Source organism: Chiloscyllium punctatum, chromosome 22, assembly GCF_047496795.1.
Source record: "Chiloscyllium punctatum isolate Juve2018m chromosome 22, sChiPun1.3, whole genome shotgun sequence".
Lineage (NCBI taxonomy): Eukaryota > Metazoa > Chordata > Chondrichthyes > Orectolobiformes > Hemiscylliidae > Chiloscyllium > Chiloscyllium punctatum.
The window spans coordinates 79,945,828-79,972,489 of NC_092760.1; the positions used below are offsets into that span (position 1 = coordinate 79,945,828).

General features: G+C 42.5%; 1 protein-coding gene across 4 annotated transcripts in view; it reads left to right on the top strand.

Moving 5' to 3' along the window:
- The window catches only part of bbox1 (butyrobetaine (gamma), 2-oxoglutarate dioxygenase (gamma-butyrobetaine hydroxylase) 1), a 220,637-nt gene that overhangs the window by 186,556 nt on the left and 7,419 nt on the right, over positions 1 to 26,662 (top strand). For all 4 annotated transcript variants that reach the window (XM_072592701.1, XM_072592703.1, XM_072592702.1 and 1 more), the window contains exon 6: positions 10,833 to 11,029. In XM_072592701.1, coding sequence (XP_072448802.1) covers positions 10,833 to 11,029 — 197 coding nt within the window. The remainder of the gene's footprint in view (positions 1 to 10,832; positions 11,030 to 26,662) is intronic.

Genomic DNA, 26,662 nt, shown 5'->3' on the forward strand with positions numbered 1-26,662 from the left:
TCAGTTCGAAGGCCTGCGTTAGGATTGCCAAAGAAGGGAAATGTGGACAGAGGAAACATCAGTCGTCCACAACTACAATTGAGTCATCTTAAATATAATCAGTTTTTAATTAGTATGTCTTTCTCAGAGTCTCACTCTATTAACCTAGTGATTGATCATCAACTTGCAATGAAATTCATGGTTTGAAAGTTAATATTTTTTGAGATAGACCTCAATTGAAATAGGAAATTGGAAAAAGAACCTGATCCTTCCAGTGTCTAAGGAAGCATCAACAAAAACTCTATTGGAAATCTAAACCTTTTGGGAGATTGAAACTGTACAAAAGAACACAGAACCAAGGGAGCTCAGAGATTATATTGAAGGGGCAGTACAGGCAGGCTGAAGAAGATGGAGGCTAGATCCAGAAGCTGAGAATAGGCTGATAGTATCTTGTTAACCCCAAGTAGGGCTGTGCTGGAATGTTGTGTACATTATTTCATGTTGTATTCTAGCAATTCAACCTAAACTCAACCTAATGAGATATGTCCAAGGCTGCTTTAGGAGGCAAGGCGGGTGATTGCAGGGGTTCTGGCAGATATATTTAATACTTTGCTGCCAACAGAAGTAGTGCCACATGACTGGAGGATAGCGAATGTGGTTCCTTTGTTGAAGAAGGCTGCAGCGATACACCAGGTTATTACAGACCAGTTAGTCTGATGTCAGTGGTAGGGAGATTACTGGAATAAATTCTGAAATACAGGATTAATCAAAACTTGGAAAGGCAGGGATTGATCAGGGTATTCAGCATACATTTGTTTGAGGGAGATCCTGTCTGAATAATTTAATTGAGTTTTTTAAAGAGGTTACTAATTATGTTGATGAGGGTAGTGCAATTGATTTGGTTTACATGGACTTCGGTAAGACCTTTGACAAGGTCCCACATGAAAGGCTGGTCCAAGAGGTCAAGCCCATGGGATCTAAGACAAATAGGCAAACTGGATCTAAAATTAGCTCACAGTTAGGAAGAGCGTTCAAAGCTTGTGACCACTAGTGAACCACTGGGATTGGCGCTGGGGCCCTTACTGTTATGTACATTAATGACTTGGATATGTATCTAGAAGGTATAATTAGTAAATTTGCAAAGGATATGAAATTGGTGGCATCGTTGATAGTGGGGAGGATGGTCTTAGGCTACTGTCTGATATTTATCAGCTGGTAAATTGAACAGAACAATGATAGATGGTATTTAATTCTGATAATTGTGAGGTTATGTATTTTGGGGAGTCTAATAATGGAAGGAGATACACAATTAATGGTAGGTCCCGAAGGAGTACTAAAGAACAAAGGAACGTTAGTGTACAAGTTCATAGATCCCTGAAGGTATCAAAGTAGGCAGACAGAGTGATGAAGAAGGCATAAAAGATGCTTGGCTTCAATGGCAATGGTGTAGTATACAGGAGCAAGGAATTTTTATTACCACTTTATAAAAAAACTGCTTAGAACACAGATAGAATACTGTGTGCAGTTCTGGTTGCCTGACTATCAGAACGTAGTGATTATTCTGGAGAGGGTGCAGAGGTTATTCACCAGGAAGTTGTCTAGGATGAAAAGTCTCAGTTATGAGGAGAGACTGAATAGACTGGAGAGATTGGAGGAGAAGGGTCTGAGGGGCAGATCTGATTGAGGTAGACAAAATTACTAGAGGCATAGACAAGGCAAATAGTCAGAATAAATTCGCCATGAGATGCCCAAGGTCAGAGGCCATAACTTTAAGGTGAGGAGCAAGTGTAAACATACCTCTTATGTTCACATCCAAATCATTTATATAAATGATAAAAGGCAGTGGACCCAGCACTGATCCTTGTAGCACACCACTGGTCACAGACCTTGAGTCTGAAAAGCAACCCTGCACTACCACTCTCTGTCTTCTACTTTGGAGCCAATTCTGTATCCAAATGGCTAATTCACCCTGTATTCCCTGTGCTCTAACCTTGCTAACCATCCTACCATGAGGAAGTTTGTCGAACACCTTACTGAGGTCCACATAGATCACATTCACTACTCTGCCCTCATCAATCCTCTTTGTTACTTGTTCAAAAAAGCTCAATGAAGTCAGTGAGACATGATATCCCATACACTAAACCATGTTGTCAATTCCTAATCAGTCCTTACCTTTCCAAATACATGTAAATCCTGTCCCTCAGGATTTCCTCCAACAACTTGCCTGCCACCAATGTCAAGCTTACTGGTCTCTAGTTCCCTGGCATTTCCTTACCACCTTTCTTTAATAGTAGCGCCATGTTAGCCAACCTCAAGTCTTCCAGCATCTTGATGGTACAAATATCTCAGCAAGAGGCCCAGCGATCTCTTTCCTAGCTTCCCACAGAGTTCTAGGCTATGTTTTAGAGTCATAGAGATATACAACATGAAAACAGGCGCTTCAGTCCAATTCGTCCATGCCGACCAGATATCCCAAACTAATCTAGTCCCATTTGCCAGCACTTGGCCCACCTCCCTCTATTCATATACCCATCCAGATGTCTTTTAAATGTTGTAATTGTACAGCCTCCACCAGTCCCTCTGGAAATTCATTCCATACATGCACCACCCTCTGCGTGGAAAAGTTTCCCACTAGGAACCTTTTAAATGTTTTCCCCTCTCACCCTAAACCTATGCCCTCTAGTTCTGGACTCCACCACCCCAGGGAAAAGACCTTGACTGTTTACCCTATCCATGCCCCTCATGATTTTATAAGCCTCTATAGGTCAACCCTCAGCCTCTGATGCTCCAGGAAAAACAGCACCAGCCTAATCAGCCTCTCTGTAGCTCAAATCCTCCAACCCTGGCAACATCCCAATAAATCTTCTCTGAACCCTTTCAAGTTTCACAACATCCTTCCAATAGAAAGGAGACCAAAATTGCAAGCAATATTCCAAAAGTGGCCTAACCAATGTCCTGTACAGCTGCAGCATGACCTCCAAACTCCAATACTGAATGCTTTGTCCAAAGGAAAGTATACCAAACACCTTCTTCACTATTCTATCTACCTGCGATTCTACTTTCAATGAACTATAAACCTGCACTCCAAGGTCGCTTTGTTCAACAATATTTCGCAGGACCTTGCCATTAAGTTTATAAGCCTTGCTCTGATTTGCCTTTCCAAAATGCATCCCCTCACATTTATCTAAATTAAAATCCATCTGTCGCTTCTCAGCCCATTGACCCATCTGATCAAGATCCTGTTGTAATCTGAGGTAGTCTTCTTTGCTGTCCACTGCACCTCCAATTTCGGTGTCATCTGTAAACTTACTAACTATACCTGCTATGCTCACATCCAAATCAGTTAAATAAATGATGAAAAGCAGTGGACCCAGCACTGACCCTTGTGGCACACCACTGGTTGCAACCCTCCACCACCACTCTCTGTCTTCTATCTTCAAGCCAGTTCTGTATTCAAGTGGCTAGTTCTCCCTGTATTCCATGTGATCTAACCTTGCTAATCAGTTACCATGAGGAATCTTGCCAAATGCCTTACTGAAGTCCATATAGATCATGTCCACCACTCTGCATCTTTATTACTCTCTTTATTCCACTCTATTCCACTCTTTATTACTTCTTCAAAAAAACTCAATCAAGTTCGTGACATTTTTCCCATGCACAAAGCCATGTTGACTATCCCCAATCAGTCCTTGCATTTCCAAATGCCTGTACATCCTGTCCCTCAGGATGCCCTCCAACACCTTGCCCAGCATCGATATCAGGGTCACCAGTCTATAATACTCTGGCCTTTTCTTATCTTTTGTAAAATGTGGCACCACATTATCCAACCTCCAGTCTTCTGGCACTTCACCTGTGACTATCGATGATCCAAATATCTCAGCAAAGGGCCCAGCAATCCCTTCCCTAGCTTCCTAGCAGAGTTCTTGTGTACACCTTATCAGGGGATTTATCCCCTTGTATGCATTTTAAGACTTCCAGCACCTCCTCTTCTGTAATATGAATATTTTTAAAGATGTCACCATCTATTTTCCTACATTCTATACCTTTCATGGCCAAACACTGATGCAAAATACATTGTTAATAACTCCCCCATCTCCTGCGGTTCCACACATAGGCTGCCTTGCTGATCTCTGATCAGGTCCCAGGGATTTATCCACCTTTATGTGTTATAAGACGTCCAGCACAACCCCTGTAATATCGACATTTTTTGAGATAACGTTATTTATTTTCCAGTGTTCTAAATCTTCCCTATCCTTCTCCACTGTTAACACTGATGCAAAATACTTGTTTAATTTTTCACCCATCTCTTGTGGTTCTACACAAAGGCAGCATTGCTGATCTTTAAATGGCCATATTCTCTCCCTAGTTACCCGAATGTATTTGTAGCATCCCTTTGGATTTTCCTTAACTCTATTTGCCAGAGCTATCTCATGTCCCCATTTTACCCTCCTGATTTCCCTCTTAAATATATTCCAAATCCTACTCTTCGCAGGATTCACTCAATCCCTGCTGTCAAACCTGAAGTATGCTTTCTTCTTTTTCTTGATCAAAACCTCAATTTCTCTCATCATCCAGCATTCCCAACACCTACCAGCCTTGCCCTTCACACTAGCATGAACATTCTGTCACTGGACTCTCATTATCTCATTTTCCAGCTATCCCTTGACCTGGGAATATCCACCTCCAATCAATTTTTGAAAGTTCTTGCCTAATATTGTTAAAATTGGTCTTTATCCAATTCAGAACTTTCACTTTAAGATGGGTCCTTCCTTTTCCATCACTATTTCAAATCTAATAGTTTTATGGTCACTGACCCCAAAGTTCTCCCCGACTGCCACCTCAGTCACCTGTCCTGCCTTATTTCCCAAGAATAGGTCAAGCTTTGCAACTTCTGTAGTAGATACGTCCACATACTGAATCAGAAGTTTTTCTTCTGTACATTTAACAAATTCCTCTCCATCCAAATCCTTAACATTATGGCAGTCCCACTCTCTGTTTGGAAAAGTTAAAATCCCCTACCATAGTCACCGTATTATTCTTACAGATAATTGAGATCTCCTTACAAATTTGTTTCTCAATTTCCCTGTCTATCGGGGGTACTATGGTACAATCCCAATAAGGTGATCATCTCTTTCTTATTTCTCAGTTCCACCCAAATGACGTATTCCCAGGAATATCCTCCCTAAGCACATCCATAATGTTATCCCTAATCAAAAACACTACTCCCCCCTCCTCTTTTGCTCCTTGTCTATCCTTCCCAAAGCAGCTATACCCTGGAACATTAAGCTGCCAGTCCTGTCTATCCTTGAGCCAAATCAGTGTAATTGCTATGATATCCCAGTCCCTTCTTCCAAACCAAGGCCTCAGTTCAACTGCCTAACCTGTTAGACCTCTTGCATTGAAATAAATGCAGTTTAATTTATCAGTCCTACATCAATCTCTGCTTTGTTCCTGCCAGCCCTGACTGTTTGACTTACACCTTTTTGCAACTGTATCAATGTCAGACTGCTGTCTTTCCTCACTATTTCCCTGGGTCCCACCAAACCCCACCCCAGACCCATCCCCCTAAACCCTACATTAATCTAAATCCTCACAAGCAGTTCTAGCAAATCTCCACGCCAGTATATTAATCCCTTTCCAATTCCCCTTACAATCTGTCCTTCTTATAAAAGTCACTTCTACCCCAATAGACATTCCAATGATCCAAGAATCCTTCTCCACTGCACCAGCTCTTCAGCCACGCATTCATCTGCTCTATCCTCCTATTTCTACCCTCTCTAGCTTGTGGCATGGGGAGTTATCCAGATATTACTACACTCGAGGGCTTCCTTTTTAAACTCCTGCCTAACTTTCAATATTCTCTCCTCAGAATCTCATCCTTTTTGCTTCCTATGTTGTTAGTTCCAATGTGTACAATGTCCTGGTAATCCCTCTTGCCTTTGAGAATATTCTGCACCATCCCCGAGATATCCTTGATCCTGGCACCAAGGAGGCAGCACACCATTCTAATGTCTCACTGTTGAATGCAAAATCCTCTGTCTGTGCATCTGACTGGACAGTCCCCTATCACTATCAACTGCTTATAACCTGGCATACTCCTCATTACATTATAGACAGTCTCAGTAGCAGAACCCTGGCTGTAGTGCTGCATTCCCCTGAAAGTCCATCACCCCCTACATTTTCCAAAACAGCATACTTGTTTGAGATGGGGATAGCCATAAGAGATTCTTGCCCAACCTGCATTCCTCTCCGATCTTTACTGGAGGTCACTCATCTACTTGACTGTATCTTTTAGTTTATGTTCCTTCCTGCAACTGCTATCCATCACACCCCCAGCTCCTGTAAATACCTCATTGCTTGTAACTGCCACTCCAACTGCTCCATGCAATATAATAGGATTCGCAACCAAGCACACTTCCTACACACATAATCACCAGTAATATGGAAATTCTCCCTAATATCCCACATTTGTCAGAAGAGCACATCACTCTACTAAGAGCCATCTTTACATCTTAACAATCTACAGACACAGAAAATAGCACAGTCTTACTGCTGTAAAAACACTGCTGCAGGCTAACTTAGTACCTTTATTGTGTATTTTTAAAGTTTAGTCACGAGGCAGATCTCAATAAAAACATATAATAAAAAAGAACCCACTCTACTCACTACAGTAGATTTACATTAATGATTTGGATGTGAACATAGGAGGCATGGTTAGTAATTTTGTAGATAACACCAAAACTGGAGGTGTAGTAGACAGCGAGGAAGGTTACCTCAGGTGCAATTGGGTCATCAACAGATGGGCCAATGGGCCAAGGAGTGGCAGATGGAATTTAATTTAGATAAATGTGAGGCGCTGCTTTTTGGAAAAGCAAATCAGGGCAGGACTTATACACTTAATGTTAAGATCCTGGGAAGTGTTGCTGAACAAAGAGACCTTGGAGTGCAGGTTCATAGTTCCTTGAAAGTGAAGTCACAGGCAGATAGGATAGTGAAGGAAGTGTTTGGTATGCTTTCCTTTATTGGTCAGTGCATTGAGTATCAGGGTTGGGAGGTCATTTTGCGGATGTACAGGACATTGGTTAGGCCACTTTTGGAATATTATGTGCAATTCTGGCCTCCCTCCTATCGGGAAGATGTTTTGAAACTTGAAAGAGTTCAGAAGAGATGTACAAAGATGTTGCCATGGTTGTAGGGTTTGAGCTACAGGGAGAGACTGAATAGACTGGGACTGTTTTCCTTGGTTCATTAGAGGCTGAGGGGTGACCTCATAGAGGTTTATAAAATCATGCGGGGCATGGATAGGAAAAATAGGCAAGGTCTTTTCCCTGAGGTCGGGGAGTCCAGAACTAGAGGGCAGAGGTTTGGGGTGAGAGGGGAAAGATATAAAAGGGACCTAAGGGGCAAGGTTTTCATGCAGAGGTGGTGCCTTTATGGAATGAGCTGCCATGGGTAATGGTGAAGGCTGGTACAATTGGAACATTTAAAAGCCATCTAGATGGGTATATGAATAGAAAGGGTTTATAGGGCTATGGGCAAAATACTGGCAAATGGGACTAGACTTGGTTAGTATATCTGGTCGCCATGGATGGGTTGGACCAAAGGGTTTGTTTCCATGCTGTATATTTCTATGATTTTAGAAGAGATTTGAGGATTTGTTTTTACCTTATGGTGGTAGATATATGAAATGTGCTGCCTGAGAGGGTGATCGAGGCACATTTAGATTAGATTAGATTACTTATAATGTGGAAACAGGCCCTTCGGCCCAATAAGTCCACACCGACCCTCCGAAGAGTAAACCACCCAGACCCATTTCCCTACATTTACCCATTCACCTAACAGTACAGGCAATTTAGCATAGCCAATTCACCTAACCTGCACATTTTTGGACTGTGGGAGGAAACCGGAGCACCCGGAGGAAACTGACAAAGACACAGGGAGAATGTGCCAACTCCTCACAGACAGTTGCCTGAGGCGGTAATTGAACCCGGGTCTCTGGCGCTGTGGGGCAGCAGTGCAAACCACTGTGCCACCATGCCGCCCCTGCGGCATCCAGATGAGTACTTAAATTGCCACAGTATGGTAGACTGTGAGCAGGTAAATGGGTGTAGTGTAGCTTGATGTTATTTGGTCGATATGGACGTAGTCGGCCTGTTTCTATGCTATATAACTCCATGACTCTCTAAAGCTCTTACATTACATTACATTAATTGTGCACTCATAATGATTTATCAGTTATTAGTGCAGAACCTGTTTCTTGGTGCTAAGCCTTTCATGATAGACCTGTCTGGTGTAAACAGAACTGAAGTAATACTACACTTACCTACATTAAGACAAAACAAAATGTTGTCCAAGCCCTCTAACTTCCAAAATCAAGCAGCAATCTAATGAATGGGAATAAACTGCCAGCACGTATACACATTCTTGGAAGACCTGTACGCTTGTACCTATGTTAGAGCTAGGTTTGAGAAAGATCATCCAGGTCACTTATCTCATTGCTGTTTGTGGGACCTAGCTGTGCACACTTTAGCTGCCATATTTACTACCTCACCTGTATTTCAAATCTGTATTTCAATACAGAATTTCAATAATCTGTATTTCAAAACATGACAGATACTTTGTGATATCTTGAAAGTGATTAAAGATACCATGCATCACAAGGTCTCAGCAAGGTCTACAGACTTGATCTTCAGAAACAAGTTCTAATAATATTGTTAAAAAATAATGTTCAATTTTTTTAATACATTGCAGTTCATCTGACTCTACTGTAATCCAAACTTCTACACCAAACTAATAATTCTGAATGCATTTGCTCAATGTAGACAGGGAAATCTTCTGCCAAAAGGTTTCCCACTGATAGATTTTGTCACATTTTATGCATTGACAAATGTTTCCCCTTGTGAGGATGTCAAAAACATAAACACTGTAAATATTCTCATTTCAGTAAAAATGTTGTGGACTTTGTTTGTAATGATGCAAATATCTGTGTGCTGGCAACGATTGATGGTGAATACAATGGTTGCATTGAACGTTGTAGACATGACAGTACCTCAAGTGATTGATTACAGAATCCCTGATGTTTTCCAAGTTCAGATTTTTCTTTTATCGCAACAGAACATGAGTTGTCATATATGCAGTGCAAATGCTTAGAAATATGCAAACTTTAAATAAACAACAATATTCCATAGTTTGTATGTCAATCTGAAACAGTGTGACTATCACTGGGGAGACAGGCCGCCTACTTGCGGAACGTTTCAGAGAACACCTCTGGGACATCCAGACCAACCAACCCAACCACCCCCTGGCTCAACACTTCAACTCCCCCTCCCACTCCACCAAGGACATGCAGGTCCTTGGACTCCTCCATCGCCAGACCATAGCAACACGACGGTTGGAGGAAGAGCGCCTCATCTTCCGCCAAGGAACCCTCCAACCACAGGGGATGAACTCAGATTTCTCCAGTTTCCTCATTTCCCCTCCCCCCACCTTGTCTCAGTCAAATCCCTCGAACTCAGCACCGCCTTCCTAACCTGCCATCTTCTTCCTGACCTCTCCGCCTCCACCCTCACTCCGGCCTATAACCCTCACCTCGACCTCCTTCCACCTATCGCATTTCCAACGCCCCTCCCCCAAGTCCCTCCTCCCTAACTTTTATCTTAGCCTGCTTGGCACACTTTCCTCATTCCTAAAGAAGGGCTTATGCCCGAAACGTCGATTCTCCTGCTCCTTCGATGCTGCCTGACCAGCTGCGCTTTTCCAGCAACACATTTTCAGCTCTGATCTCCAGCATCTGCAGTCCTCACTTTCTCCTTGACTATCACCATCATCAAACAATAGCACTCACAGACATCTGGTCAGCTAAAGTTTTCTCTCCCAAAGCCACCAGAAATCTCGGGGTTCAACATTCCCACAATTAATGGGAGTTGCTCCTAGAAGGGTTGATTTTAACTCTTCCTGCCTATTGGAAATCAGACCAGTGTGCAATCAAAAATTACAAGTGAAAATAACCCATTTCTTTCTCATTTGGATTCAACATATATGCAATTTGAGTTAAAGTAGTAAGTCAGGGCTCAAACCACTATTTAAACAAAGGCACAAGAGGGAAGAATTAGTATTGCCTTCCCTATCAGGTGAGAGGTGCCCTTTTAGAGGTTTCTCAAATCATGAGTGACATAGATAACATGAATAGCGAGGATCTTTTCCCTGGAGTAGGAGAGTTCAAAACTAGGGAGCATATCTTTCAGGTAAGAGGTGAAAGTTTTAAAAATGACACGAGGGGCAATTTGTTTCACACACGGAATGGTTTGTGTGTTAAGTGAACTGCCAGAGGAAGTGGTGGATGCAGGTATGGTTACAACATTTAAGAAACATTTGGATAAGTACATAAATAGGAAAGATTAGGAGGGATATGGACCAAACACAGGCAATTGCAACTAGTTTAGTTTAAGAACATGGTCAGTATGGGCTAGTTGGACCGAAGGGTCTGTTTCCATGCTGAATGACTCTATGCCTCTATAACTGCCAGAAACAGGAACCAGGTCAGAAACAAATAAGTATCAGTAAAGAAAAGTAGTTCATTTTAGATATTCTTGAGTAGGATTCCTCCTCTGTGCACCATAATGAATAGTAATGAATATAGGAGCTGCAAGTTAGCCTATTATTTTTAATAGCTTCACACGAGAGGTAATAAAATCTCACGTCCCACTGGCTATCTCTAACATGTTGGTTAAGAAATAGTTGGGGCAAGGAGCCTTGTAATTCCTCTAAAGTGTACAATAGCCCCAGAGCAAAGTATGGCTGCACCTCTGCTTAAACAAGCTACAATGTGCACATTCACTTGTCTCTTGTCCCAGATTCAGCTTCTTCACTGCATAAAACCAGCAGAAATTGGAGGTGAAACACAAATAGTGGATGGATTCCATGTCGCCAATCAACTGAGACAACTGAATCCTGATGCATTCCGAATCCTGACATCTATTTTCGTTGATTTCACTGACTCTGGAGTCGATTACTGTGATTTCTCTCTCCAATCCAAACATAGAATAATCGAGTGAGTATAAAAGCAAGCAAATGAATTTCTAGCATGTCGATGTGTCTCCAAAACATTAGAAAAAAATTACAGTAGTCTTTTGCCTCTCAGTTCACTGTCAGAGTGGTTTCAGAACAACATGACCACCTGCCAATTCCTTGGCATATTTCCATTATATCTTCATGCCAGGACCTTGTTTCAGTTGAGGCCCTCATAAGGAGGCTACCTCTGGGGTTGAGCAGGCCACAGAGAAGCAGGTCTTGTGCTACTGCAGCACAAAATTGGCAGGAACATCTCAGAGGACCAGGCCAGCCATAGATTAAATGAGTGCCAACATTTACTTACACTGCTCTGTGAGAAGGAAAATTTCTCAAAGTTGTTATATCAGGACATCTGGTGGACGTTCAGGCTCTGATTTCTGTTGGATGCATACATCACACTTCAAACTTTGCTATAAATTCTGTGTCTTATACACCACAACTACCTGATGAAGGAGCAGTGCTCCGAAAGCTAGTGCTTCCAATTAAACCTGTTGGATTATAACCTGGTGTTGTGATTTTTAACCTTCTCCAAAATAGGCAGCCTAAGCCAAATGGAAGGATGAATCAGTCTGAACACAGTCAGAAGGGAGTTCAAATTTTATTTATCACTGAGAAAATGTCTTTGAAATAAATCGGGCAAAGATTTGGGTAATACCTCCAAGTAAAATTACCCAAGTGTTTTCAAAAAGGAGTCTTGGATATCATGCATGACAGCTGCATGTCACTAAGTTGCTGAGGGTGGAACTTTTCCATTTTGTTAAAGTGGAGGGGCCATTGTATTAGGTAGTGATGAACACGTCCTATCAGCTACCAAGAAAATTCACCCATAGCTACATAGCAATTAGTTCCTGAAGAGCTGACAAGTGAGTGTGGGCAATTTTCTCAGCAAAACTCAGGCCTCAACACTGTCCTCCTAGGTTGCCAGCCAATCAGAGATCAGTTTTACATAGAATCCCTACAGTGTGGAAACAGGGTATTTGGCCCACCAAATCCACTCCGACCCTCTGAAGAACATGCATTGGTCCAGTGCTGTAATGGATAACCCGTCTGACTTCGGCAGAGTAGATTGTAGGTTTAAGTCCTACCTGACTCAAGTGCTATGCACTTTAAAAGGGGTGACACAGTGGCTCAGTGATTAGCACTGCTGCCTCACAGTGCCAGAGACCTGGGTTCAATTCCCCCTTGGGCAACTGTCTGTGGCAATTCTCCCAGTGTCTGCATGGGTTTCCTCCGGGTGCTCTGGTTTCCTCCCACAATTCAAAGATGTGCAGGTGAGGTGAATTGGCCATGCTAACTTTCCCCTAGTGTTAGGTGCATTAGTCAGGGGTGAATGTAGGGGAATGGATCTGGGTGGGTTGCTCTTTGGAGGGTCAGTGTGGACTTGTTGGGACGAGGGGCCTGTTTCCACACTGTAGGGAATCGAATCTAATCTAACCTAATCATAACACCCAGACCCAGACCTCATTCCCGTAACCCTGCGTCTCTCATAGCTAATCCATCTAGCCTGCATATTCCTGGGCTATGGGAGGAAACCAGAGCACTCAGAGGAAACTCAGATAGACGCAGGGAGAATGCTTAAACTCTACACAGACGGTTGCCTGAGGGTGAAATTGAAGCCAGGTCCCTGTTGCTAAGAGACAGGAGTGCTGACCACTGAGCCACAGTGCCACCCAGCTTTTGGGCCCTAAAGTCTGCCAGTTAGCAGCTACTCCTTGGGGATCCAGCTGCAAGAACTCAAGTATTAATTAAGTAATTTTTATACATTTTACGCGCCTCTTGTGGGGTGGGGGTGGGCATGGATTTGCAAGAAAAGAAGAATCAGAGACTAGGCCAGGGCTCATCTTTTTTTCTGCCATTTCCTGCTTCTACCTGCCTCCAGATTGAGGCAATTGAAGTAGCCTCCACCTAGCAGACAAATGAGAAACAAAAACAGAAACTGCTGCAGGAACTCAGCAGTTGTGGCAGCATTTATGGAGAGAAAGCCAAGTTACCATTTCAGGTCCAGTGACCTTTCAAGGGTCATTAACTCCTCAAGAGTCACTGGACATGAGGCATTAACTCTGTTTTTGCTCCACAGATGCTGCCAGACCTGCTGAGTTTCTCCAACAATTTCTGTTTTTATGAATCTTTTCAGCATCCACATTTCTTTGTTTCATTTGGGGACGTGGGCATCACTAGCTGGGCCAGAATTTATTGCCCATACCTGGTTGACCTTGAGAAGGTAGTGGTGAGCTGCCTTATTGAACCACTGCAGTCCATGTGCTGTCCAATGCCATTAAGGAGAGAGTTCCAGGATTTTGACCCAGTGACAATAAAAGAACAGCAGTTTATTTCCAAGTTAGAATGGTGAGTGGTCTGCAGGGGAACTTGCAGGGGTGGTGTTCCCATATCTGTTGCCTTTGTCCTTCTAACTAGTGTGGGTTATGTAAGGTGCTGTCTAAGGAGTGTTGGTGAATTTCTGCTCTATATCTTGTAGGAAATACACATTGCTGCTACTGAGCATCGGTGTGGGGTGACCAAATGTTTGTGGATGTGGTGGCAGTCAAGCAAATTGCTTTATCTTGGATGCTGTCAAGCTTCTTGAGTGTTGTTGGAGGAGCACCCATCCAGGCAAGTGGGGAGTATTCCATCACACTCCTGACTTGTGCCTTGTAGATAGTGGTCAGATCATGTTGACCCTCGAGAGAAACTCACCCTGGCAATGGGTCCACTTCAGGACTTCTTTCTGCAATGAAGCTTTTATGATGCACTTATTATGTAATCCCTCTTCACTGCCTTCTTTCTCTTTTGTACTGTACAAATAGCATCTAATGTCCATCTCCAATAATAGAGAATGTAACTATCTTCACTTAGTTTGCTATTGTCATCAGCATCACTAAGCTTCATTTACTCATGTATATTCAATTTTGTTATTCATCACCAAATCCCCCACTATCAACATCCTAGTGCTTACCATTGAACAGAAACTGAACTGGACAGCCACATAACTAACTACAAGGGTTATTCAGAGGCTGGGGTGGTGTTCCCACATATATGTTGCCTTTGTTCTTCTGGATAGTGTGGGTTGTGTAATGTGCTGTTTAAGGAGTGTTGGTGAATTTCTGCTCTATATCTTGTAGATAATACACATGTAACACAGTGACATACAACTCACCTCTATCTCCCTAAAGTCTGTCCAAGACACAAGCTAAGAGCCTATGGAATAGGTGGTGACTAACACGTTTAATTAAAAGCTAATAGACAACACATTGGCAAACCCAAGTTTCTCACTTTTATCAGGCACTTTAACACTGGTACGTCAACACTGAGGTTGCTGGCCAGTCAGCAGCTAATAGCTTCTGAGTCCTAAGGATCAGTAGTTGAGATCTACTTTAGAGGGGTTCCAACAGCAGAAAGATGTGATGTTTTTACCTTCTTGGGATGGGCGTTGCAGGGAGAGAAGGGTTTAGAGACTCAGAGGCAAGGATGAGCTTTCAAAGGCAACCCACTTGCACACTATCCAAGGCCCCCAATTGTACCTCATTTGAAGCAATTGGAGGCCTACCCCAAAATTCAGCAGGATAGTCTTCCTAATTCCCCAGTCAGAAAACTAGCCACCATTCTCATTCATCAAAGAGGCAGGTGATTGGAGAGGTGGTGAGTTGAGCTCTATAATTGACTACTTAAGGGCTACGATTGCTACTGTGTCAAGACAGTTACCCTTGGACATTTTTCACTATGCATTTAATTACAGAAGTGTTGATAACTTTCTCTTTAGGTCAACTTGCCCAATTCCTTCTCCTTCTCGCCATCTCTCTCACTATTCCAAGGAGGGAAACATGCACCCATAGTTTCAAAATAAAACATTTCCCATTGATGGTAACATCTCTCAGTGGGTCATTAGTCATTTGAACTCCCTCCTGCAGCAAGCTGTGGAGACTGGATCATTGAGTACATTCAAGGCTGTTAGACAATTTTTTATCTATGGAAGCAAGTCCACAATCATAACTTCCATGATATTATGTATGTCATAATAGGCTATCACTTCTTATGTTTTGACACCAGCCATTGGTAACCTGGGAGGAAATCCAAGCCACCATCTCAACCAATGCAGCAGCATGAGGGAAAATGATCAATTGATAAGCTATATCCCAGGACTCTCTGCTCTTCCAATCTGCCAAGTTCAATCATTATGCTGAAGTTCACTTGTTCTTGGCTCACATCCCAGTTGGGATGCCTCATGGTAATAGAACATCTCTCTTCTATTGGATTGGGGAAGGATAATGTCTAGACCAAAGTTCAGCAGAGCTGGATGTACTGTAATTATCTGCTGGAATGCATTTTGAGGCATTTCAACTCAGTCTGGCTGGTAGAATCTGAATGAGGGCAGTGGATTGGTGGGCAGTGGGAATTTAAAATTATAGGAGCAACATTTGGCGACTGAATCCACTGCCTTTGTGGGCAAAATACTTGACCCATGATGGCAAAGTTTTATTTAAGTGTAGATTTTGATTGAGTTCTCAGCAATGACAGTTAGCCTGTCATGCCAAATCTGACATAGAAGGAGCTCGTAAGCCAGAAAAAGATCAAGATAGGTTATTTTTTATATATTTCTACTTGTGGTCCACATATTATGTTTGCTATGAAGGCACTGCTCAGAGAAAAAATATAATTTGTCTGTCTATTCCTTTCCGAGAGTGTGGTGCTGGAAAAGCACAGCAGGTCAGGCAGCATCCGAGGTGCAGGAAAATCGATGTTTCGGGCATAAGCCCTTCATCAGCATCTGCAGTCCTCACTTTCTCCTATTTTTTTTCCCAAGCTTATTTCTGCATCATGGCTATTCAGGGGACATTGAGAATTTTGTATTGTCATATAAACTAATTGTGATACACATGTGTTTTTGTCGAAGTTCTAAACTGAATTTAGCTTCTTTAAAATCAAACCATCCTTACTCTCTGAAAACTGACTTTGTTAAATTTCCAATATTGCTGTATCAAGTTACTTCACCTGGGCCAGATTTACAAAGGATATGCCAAGTTACTAAATTCAAACAAAACTCAAGATGTGTTTGATGAGAAGCTTTTATTAAAAATGTAACCAATATAAATTTGTGTGCTCATTTCTCAGTTTTTATCCTGTTGAAATTGGAGTACGTGTCATACCCTTTTAGAGATTGATATGATAGTTTCCTCACTGAGTGAACATGAACACGTGATAATACACGGCTCAGCATAACATGTGTGACTTTTAAAACAAAAGACTGAAAAGGTTCACACAGGTCAGGCAGCACTTGTGGAAAAAGAATCAAGATTAATGTGTCAGATCAGTGTCCTTTCATCAAAACCAGGGAATGTTACAGATTTAACATTCTGCAAATGCTTGAAAAGTGGTGTTAGGGATCTTTGGGGGCTCATGGCGATAAAAAGTGCATTGAACATGATTGCACAACAAAATGAAAAGTATATAATAGAGGACCAGTCAAGAGTGATTAAAGAACAAAAGAAAAAATGCACAATGCAAAAAGATGATGTTAAAAGAAGAAACAAGTAGAAAAGAGAGGTGTAAGCGGCAATAGCAGACTTAGTAGTAGTACTTGCTTTTCAAGAAAACAGTAGAATTATTGGCATCACTGGCTGTGTGAGAGAGCAGGAGCAGAAGTTATGAAGTTGTTGATATTTACATGGAGGGCAGAAAGATAAGGTGCTGTTTCTTAAACTCGTGCAGAGTATCTTGAAATGTTGGAAGAGACCAAGAAGATTAACCTTTAAGAGTGACAGTTAAATAGAGGATTCAGAGTTTACTTTAAAATATGTTCCAGAATCTTCTGCGAAAAAGCATGGTTTCCCCTCCATTAACGCAAACTCAAAAGTCCATTTATGTGTAACATCCTAAAAACAAAAAAAATAGTTGCCTCCCAACACAAGGAATGTGGGCTCGATTCCACCCTCGGGACGACTGTCTATGTGGAGTTTGCACATTCTCTCCGTGTCTGCATGGATTTTCTGTGGTGCTTCAGTTTCCTTCCACAGTTCAACAGTGCAGGTTAGCTGGATTGGCCATGCTAAATTGCCCCTAGGTCTCGGGATGTGTAGGTTATGTGGATTAGCCATGCAGTGTTACAAAGATAGGGTGGGGGAACTGGATATGGGTGGAATCCTGTTGGAGGGTTGGCGCAAACTCGATGAGTCGAATGGCTTGCTTCCACACTTTAGGGATCCTATGATTCTGTGCAGCAAGAAACTAGAAACGTGTCACAAAACCAATAATGAGCTTGAACATATTGGACAGTTATGCTGATCTATTTAACAAACAGCCTGCTGGACTGTTTTTGACAAAGTGACTTTTTGCCCCCTTTTCTCTATCTCTAAGGAAACTGACGCGCAATGATCCAGCCATGTACCTTGATAAATAGCACAGCTGAAGTACACAACTCACCATGTGAAAAGATCATAAATCTAAGCCCACATGCTGCTACACTCCATTGATATATGCAGCATTCTTATATGTTGAGCAACCACACTTCCATATTTAAATATTTACAACAGTGTTAGCTATAGTGTATTTTTGACTCTAATTATAGTCTCTTGTCTATCCTGGATTTTAACTGTTGCATGATTAGTGTCCGTGGCTTAAATTGGCCTTCTCTCCTCCTTGCTTTTCTCTTTTAGGGCACTTAATATGTACTTTTTTGACCAAGCTATTGGCCATCTTAAAGTTGCTAAATTGTGTTGACATTGCATTCTAATTCAATAGTTTGGTCTGCTGGAGAATGTTATTTCATCCATTGAGAAAGATTATTGTGTTATTACAATAATAATTTTATAACCACTGACTGTGAGAGGGTTTGGGAGAATTCTTGGAAGGTTGGAAGAGTTTTAAAATCAGCTTAAGATAAAGCTCCCTAATTCTTCCAAAGTGCTGAATAGCAATATGATCACAGGCTAAGTAGTTTGACTGTTCCAAAACAAAATGTAATCTTTGTAGAGGATGAAAAATTTGCTTACATGATGCATTCCTGAAAAAAGCCAAGTGCCTTAAGTACTGCTGAAAAAGGACACATGTTATCAAAAAGTTTCGTCAGCAGGACTTTTCATATGAAATACCAATTCAAGGGGAAAACAACATTTATACTGCTTAAGAGGAGAGTGCTGATTGGTTGGCAAGTGGACTCTGATTAGTAGAGAAGCTACCATAGTTGATGCACCCATTAAATACCAAGCTTTGTTTAAATTAGGTTGTCTGATTGTTTAGGACATTGTCATGAGAAGTGAACCAGCAAATGTTTGTCAGTTGTTTCATTGAGATGAAAAGAGGACAATGCACTTTCAAAATCTTGATTGTCTAGCCTTTGCTCAATGTTGAGTCCTGAAGGCTGTAAAGTGCCTAGGCTGAAAATAAGATGCTGTGCAGCAGGTCTAGGATATAAATATTGGCATTAGAGCAGGATGATATATTGAAATGGCAAGCAACTCGAAAATTGATAACATTCTTGCAAACAGAGTGGAGGTGTTCTGTACAGAGTGACCTAGTTTGCAAATGGCTTCGCCAATGTAAAGTATTGCATTGTGATTAGATTGAAAGATGTAAAAGTAAATTGCTACTTCAATTGAAAAGTGTGTTTGGGGTCTTGGACAATAACAAGGCAGAAAGCAAAGTGGCAAATTTTAAGCCTTCTGCAGTTGCACGGCAGGTGTTATGGGCATACCGCCATGAAGAACATATCAAAAGCACTACTATGGAAACTGGCATCATTGGAGCTAGTGCAATGGAGATGGTGAAACTGGGAAATGGAACATAGTCCTTAAAGGAAGCAAAGTGTGAGCAAGTCCACTACTCACTTTGCAAGTCATTAAATTTGTAATGGATGTTGGCAGATAGCCTATCTCCAGAAATAGAAATAGAGGAGTTAAGGAAGGGAAGAGTCAGAGATGGACCAGGTGAAGGTGAGAGATCAGTTCTATCTGACTCGACCAAATAAAGCATCATTGGGTCCTGTTGACCTGCTAAAACAACTAACTGATCCAGGATCATCCTGGATTGCTAAAATAATCCTCATTTTCTTTACTTTGCTGTAAAGTATTTCTTTAAACCTCTCTCCCATCTTCGTCGCCCTCATTTCCACCATCAAGTGAGAGGAGCTCATGGATTTCTTTCTTGCTAAGCTAGAGACTATCTGATCACCTCACTCTACTGCTTTCCCACCAGGGCTCCCCATCTGCCCTCCCACTGCTCCAAACCTCTTCAAAACTCCCCGAAGCTCTCCTCTTCAGATTACATTTTCTCTAGTTTTTTTCTACCATCTCCTCTCATCTGGCCCTTGGATTCCCACTTCCTTCTGCGTCAACTACCCAACATCTCTTTCCTGGTCCCATTGTGGTTATTTTAAATCATCCTGTTCAGACACATTATAACACACCTTTGGAGCAGGTGGATCTTGACCCTAAACCTTGTCAAGAGTAGGGACATTAAGACACAAACCTGTTGTATCTGACTGGTTTTCAACATCGGATGAAATTCAGACTTTTCAAACTAGTATGGTTGAAAGTCTCATGAAGGGCTTTAGCCCGAAACGTCAATTTTCCTGCTCCTCGGATGCTGCCCAACCTGCTGTGCTTTTCCAGCACCACTCTGATCTAAACTGTCGGTCTGACCCCATTGAATGCTGATATTGTAAATAGCTATTTCTCATGAGGTGTTGTCCGTTTCTCCTTAAAATCTTCTGTCATCACCTATCTTCTTAAAATACTATATCTCATCCCCATTTTACTTGACACCCTCCCTATTCCCTCCAAAACCCTTGACTATGTTGTCACCCAACAAATTATTATCGTGGAAACTCAGGCTAGAATCTCCTCAATTAGGTTTGTGTCCCAGCACAGCGCCAAAATGGTCCTTAATAAAGGCACTAGCAACATTTTGTGTGACTGTGACAAAGGTAAATTTGTCTTTTCCTCCTTGCCTTACAACTTTTAACTTGAGTGATCACAATGACTCCAATGACTGTCTACTGTTATCCAGCTGGGTAAATGATTGTCCTTGCCTGGCTCCATTCTGACCTAAGTATGGCCAGGATATTAATTCAATGATATATTGTCCCACTGTTGAAGTGTGAACCCTTGCATCACCTAAAGGATCTATCCTCAACCTCGTATTGTTTCTCAACGACAAGCTAAACCGTGCTGTACTTCAGCAACATCACTAAAATCAGCACGGGTTTACATGTTTACACTGATATAACCCAGGTTCACCTCATCACTACCTCTTTGTTCCACTGTTGCTAAATAATCAGATCATTTATCCAATAATCAGTATCGGAGAGCCGAAAATTATTCCAATTGAATATTGGAAAGACTAGGTACTGACGCACCCCTTTCACTGGCAACTGTACGAGACCGAACTAGTTTGCTCACATCTTTGTGCCATGTTTGGTGAGCTCTGACAATATACTTGCATCAACATTCAGGCTACCCATTTCTATCTCTGTAGTATCACCAACTTTCAACCCTGCTTCAGCTCATCTAATGCTACATTCCTCATGTCATTGTGTTCCTTCTAGACTTGGCTACTCTAATGCATACCTGTATGGTCTCAGATATTCTATCTTCCATAAACTTAAGGATATTGTTTCAAATACAAAACTCCACAAATTTAAATTATTAATTAATCTAGAATGAGGATTAGTGATCATATTGAACTCTGCCTAGAAACAGACGGATATGATTTGGTTGTCAGGGGGACAGAGATTCAGGTCAAAAGCATAAGAAACTTAAATACCAAATTCTACATCTTTACGTCATAGAAAGGTAGTTGTTCTTTCTGGTCACAAACTCTCAATCTCAGTCAGACAGAAAGACATGAAGACAAAAACAGTTGCTGCTGTGTGAAGCTAATTGAAAAGACCTATGCCAGACCAAACTGGTAGGAAATGTTTCACTCTATAAAGGAACAACTCACCAGAAAATGCCCTGCTGCTTGAAGTGCTGAGAGACTGAGTGAAGAGATTTTCAAAAGGACAGTGGAAGATTCATCTTGATGTGACAGGGAGAGTGACCCTGCTCAAAACATCAAGACAGATTTGGACTTGAATCTAAAATCTACATATCTGCTGACAGCATGGCTTAATGATGCAGGTTCTTGCTTGTATTAATTAGTAAATTAGATGGTACATTCCTATGGCTTAGTTAGTTGCTCACTAAGTAATATTTAGTTTTGAAGAAGGGTCACTGAACCTAAAACATTTTAACTCTCATTTCTCTCCACAGATGCTGCCAGACCTGTTCAGTTTTTCCAGCAATTTCAGTTCTTGTTTCTGATATTCAGATCCACAGTTCTTTCAGTTTTTTAATGTTTAGTTGATATTGATTTTATTTTGTTTTAGTAAGAGTCTTCATGTGAAATCCCATTGGTGTATTTCGCTCTGTCTGTCAGTGGGAAATCATATATTTTAAAAGTTCTCAGTCTCTATAGGGAGCCATGACAAATTGTGGGCTCATTTGGAATGCAAATCCAGAGGCTATGAAAAAGGCACATTAGATGTTTCAGGGATTAAACAAACAAAGTTCCAGCTACTTTTGCTTTATTTAGTGAAAAGTCAACATAGCTAGATTCAAAATGTAGGCATTTCTGGAGCAGGATGATCAGCCTGTCAATGCCTTACAACAGTTAACAAAAGTTAATTTGAAGTCTGTGGCACCGACTGCACTGGCTGGTAAAAGTAGAAATTGTTAAAAGTATTGACTCAGTGGTTGAATTTTGAGAGGAAAGCGAGTGACCCCACTAGCACTCAGGTTGAGTTGGCTCAAATTTAAAGGAGCAACTGGGGTTTGAGTCAGTAATAAAAAAAACTCAAATTTTGGAAAGAAAATGTGAAAAGTGGAACTTGAACTAAACCACAGGAAAATCTTTAATTTCAAGAAGAGAGAGAGCAATAGAGATAAATCTAAATGGAAATGTTGGACAGAAAATTTGAACTCGAAAGAAAAAATTGATTGTGTGAACAGGGGCTGGCAAGACAACTTGACAATGAGTCAGCTTTTAACTCCTGGTTTTGATTTGGCAAAATCAGTCAGTGAGGAAGGAGTTGAAGTGTACTTGAATCATTTGACAAAATTACTATAAAACTGCATTGGCCAAGGAGAAGTTGGATTGTTTTATTGAAAAATGTGCTTGTGGACAAGGCTTTAGATGTACACATTTTTTGTCGTACACTCTGGTAATTATGATAGAGTGAAAGCTGCTTTCTTCAATGCCTGCAATTTCATGCTGGAACTTACAGTAATTTAGAAACCTGAGGAAGTCGGATCTTGTGGATATTGCTACAGAAAAGGAAATAATATTTGAGAGATGGTATAGTTCTATGAAGACTAGAACAAGACTTTGAAAACCTTAGAGACAGAATGCTAATGGAAGAATTTATAAATATTCATTTTGGAATGAAATTGCACCTGGAAGACCATAACATTTCTAAATAAGAGAAACTGCAGTAATGACTGACAAATAGAGAATGTCTCATGACCACTTTATCAACAGCCTTAATGAACTCAAAACAGAAATGCTAGAGATGTGAGATCAGATCAAAGTGAGAAGATTGGCCCAGGGGAAGAAATTGGCCCTCCTCAGAAAAGTAAGTGAAACTGTCTGAAGGCTAGAGTTGTTTCATGTGTAAAGATTAATAGAGTAACACAGGATACAGGAAATTGTGAATTTTTCTGTTTAAGAAGGAAATAGCCACTTTCTTGTCTTGTGAGGCAGGCAAGCAAATTGTTTTTTCTTATTCATTCACAGAGTGTGGGCATCGCTGGCTAGGCTAGCATTCATTGCCCATTCCTAAGTGCCCAAGGGACAATTGGGAATCAATCATGTTGCTGTGGATTTAGAGTCACATGTTGGCCAGGCCAAGTAAGGATGGCAGTTTCTTGACCTAAAGGACATTAGTGAACAGAATAGGTTTTTCCCAACAACTGTCTATGGTTTCGTGGTCACCCATCAGACTTTTAATTCCAGATTTTTATTGAATTCATATTCCACCATAGATCCCCAGAACATTATCTGTGTCTACAGATTAATAGTTTAGTGACAATATCACTAGGCCATCACATTCCATTTGTTTTTCTTAGATTAATTGGTTCAGCAAAATTGTTGATGCTGGTCAATAACTGAACCTCCCCCCAGAAAATATGCTAAATTAAGAGAAATATTGAAAAGATGTACTGATGGCAATCATTTACTCACTCTTTTGTCTAGAATTAATTCAGAATACAGTTTAATTTCCAGCCCTGGAATTGTGAAGATTGTGCCTACTTTGCCTCATAAATGTAAAACTAAAACATGCTATAAAAGCATGAACAAGGTGTGAGAACACAGAAAACAACATTACTGAAAGCAAATGATGGAATAAAACAACTCTTTTAAAAGGCTCAGCTGCATCTTGTGCTAATGCCAGACAGCTATGAGGAAGGCTCTTAAACATAAATTAAATCTTCAAAACGATAAAGCACTTTCTAAGAAATAATTGCACAAAGCATGAACTATGTGGGGAGACAAAAAGCAATGAAAATCATTCGTGAACAGATGAAAGACTGTCAAGGTTGCCTAGTAGAACATCAATATAAATCTTAATGAAGTATTAACTGGTCAAAGAGAGACAGAACCCATGGAAATTTAAGAATAAGGAAGTTACTGAAGGGTACTTTGCTGCTGGCAGTTTGGATGACCTAACCTCTCTACAGTCAGCCCTGCCTCAGCTGAGGGCCACACTCTCTCAGAACTGCAAAGGACCCCTTCTGTACTATATTCTAAGAAGAATTCATACTCTCAACAAACAGTATTTCAACACCATCTCAAACATCAAAAACTGTAAGTACAACAAACTTTTACGCAACCACCTCCATAATCAGCACTCCTCAAACATTCCAGAAGATGCGTCTGGAACTGCTCAAATGCCATTAGCCAAATGGCTGGTACAGCGAACATCCCCCAGTGATCGATGACATCACTTCCGCCACCATCATGGCCACTTCCACAGCCACTTCCGCTCCTCACGATTCCTCATGCACCACACGTGATATCACTTCCTACCCCCCATATCATCGCTTATGTCATACGCTCAGCAACTTCTGCCCCCCCACTGCCGTGTTCGCCACCACATCTGCCCTCAACAACGCCACTCACCTGCATACTGCTGACACGCCCCCCCACAGATCCCACTGTCACCATCCCCGCCCCCCAGAGTCCTGAGGGGAGCACCACCCCTGCTCATGACTCCACCCCCATTCCCCCTACCACCACACCCACTCCAGTTACAGGCTCCGCTCCCACTCCCAGCTCCACACCCACACCAGGCCCTAGCTCCCAGCCCTACCATTCCCTCAAACCTCCCCCTCACTGAGGATGAACAATCAGTCCTCAGCAAAGGCTTTACCTTTATCCCCCTCCGTCCACACATTGATGAATTTTATACATGTCGTGACGTTGAATACTTCTTCCACCTCTGAGCTTGTTTTTACAATCAGGACTCCTGACCACCATCACTCACCTCCAACACACTCCATCCACCTGGATACCCCACGTTGGCCTATTACCTGCTCTCGATCTCTTCATTTCCAACTGCCGCCAAGACATTAACTGCCTCAAACAGTCTAACCCGCTCCCCCACTCCAACTTCTCACCCTCACAACGCACAGCCCTCCACTCCCTCTGCTCTAATCCCAACATCGCCATCAAACCAGCTGATAAAGGGAGTGCTGTGGTAGTTTGGCGCACTGACCTCTACACCGCTGAAGCCAAGTGCCAACTCAAGGACACCTCCTCCTACCGCCCCCTCGACCATGACCCCACCGCCCATCACCAAACTATCATCTCCCAGACCATACAGAACCTCATCACCTCAGGAGATCTCCCACCCACAGCTTCTGACCTTGTAGTCCGGGAACCCCGCACCACCCGATTCTACCTCCTTCCCAAGACCCACAAGCCTGACCACCCTGGCCGACCCATTGTTTCAACATGCTCGTGCCCCACTGAACTCATCTCCACCTACCTCGACACTGTCCTATCCCCCCTAGTCCAGGAACTCCCCACATACATTCAAGACACCACTAACACCCTCCACCTCCTCCAAAACATCCGTTTCCCCGGCCCCCAACACCTCATCTTTACCATGGACATCTAATTCCTCTACACCTCCATCTGCCATGACCAGGGCCTCCAAGCCCTCCTTTTTCCTCTCCCGACATCCCCAACAGTACCCTTCCACTGACACTCTCATTCGTTTGGCTGAACTGGTCCTCACCCTTAACAATTTCTCCTTCAAATCCTCCCACTTCCACCAGACCAAAGGGCTGGCACGTGTATGGGCCCCAGCTATGCCTGTCTCTTTGTCAGCTACATAAAACAGTCCATTTTCCGTAGTTACACCGGCACCACTCCCTACCTCTTCCTCGGCTACATTGATGACTGCATTGGCGCCACCTCGTGCTCCTGCGAGGAGGTTGAGCAGTTCATCAATTTCACCAACACATTCCACCCCGACCTTAAATTCACCTGGACCATCTCTGACAACTCCCTCCCCTTCCTGGACCTCTCCATTTCCATTAATGACAATCGTCTTGACAATGACACTTTTTACAAACCCACCGACTCCCACAGTTACGTGGATTACATCTTTTCCCACCCTATCTCCTACAAAAATGTCATCCCGTATCCCCAATTCCTCCACCTCCGCTGTATCTGCTCCCAGGAGGACCAGATGGCTCCTTCTTTAGAGACCGCAATTTCCTTTCCCACGTGGCTGAAGATGCCCTCCAATGCATCTCATCCACATCCCGCACCTCTGCCCTCAAACTGCACCCCTCCAACTGTAACAAGAACAGAACGCCCTTGGTCTTCACTTTCCACCCTACCAACCTTCGCATAAACCGCATCATGCGCAGACATTTTCACCACCTCCAAACGGACCCCACCACCAGAGATATATTTCCCTCCCCACCCCGTTCCACTTTCCACAAAGACCGTTCCCTCTGTGACTACCTGGTCAGGTCCACAGCCCCCAACAACCCACCCTCCCTTCCTGGTACCCTCCCCTTCCACCGCAGGAATTGTAAAACCTGCGCCCACACCTCCTCCCTCACCTCCATCCAAGGGTCCAAAGGAGCCTTCCATCAAAGTTTCACCTGCACATGCACCAATATCATTTGTTGTATCCGATGTGGCCTCCATTACATTGGGGAGACTGGATACCTCCCCGCAGAGCACTTTAGCGAACATCTCCGGGATACCCACACCAATCAACCCCACCACCCCGTAGCCAAATTTCAACTCCCCCTCCCACTCTGCCAAGGACATGCTGTTCCTGGGCCTCCTCCACCTCTGCTCCCTCACCATTCAATGCCTGGAGGAAGAACACCTCATCGTCCGCCTCGGAACACTTCAACCCCAGGTCATCAATGTGGACTTACAGTTTCCTCATTTCCCCTCCCCAACCTTACCCCAGTTCCAACCTTCCAGCTCAGCACCATCCCCATGACCTGTCTTACCTGCCAATCTCCCTTCTCACCTCTCCGCTCCACCTTCCCCTCTGACCTATCACCTCCATCCCCACCTCCATTCACCTATTGTACTCTTTGCTGCCTTCTCC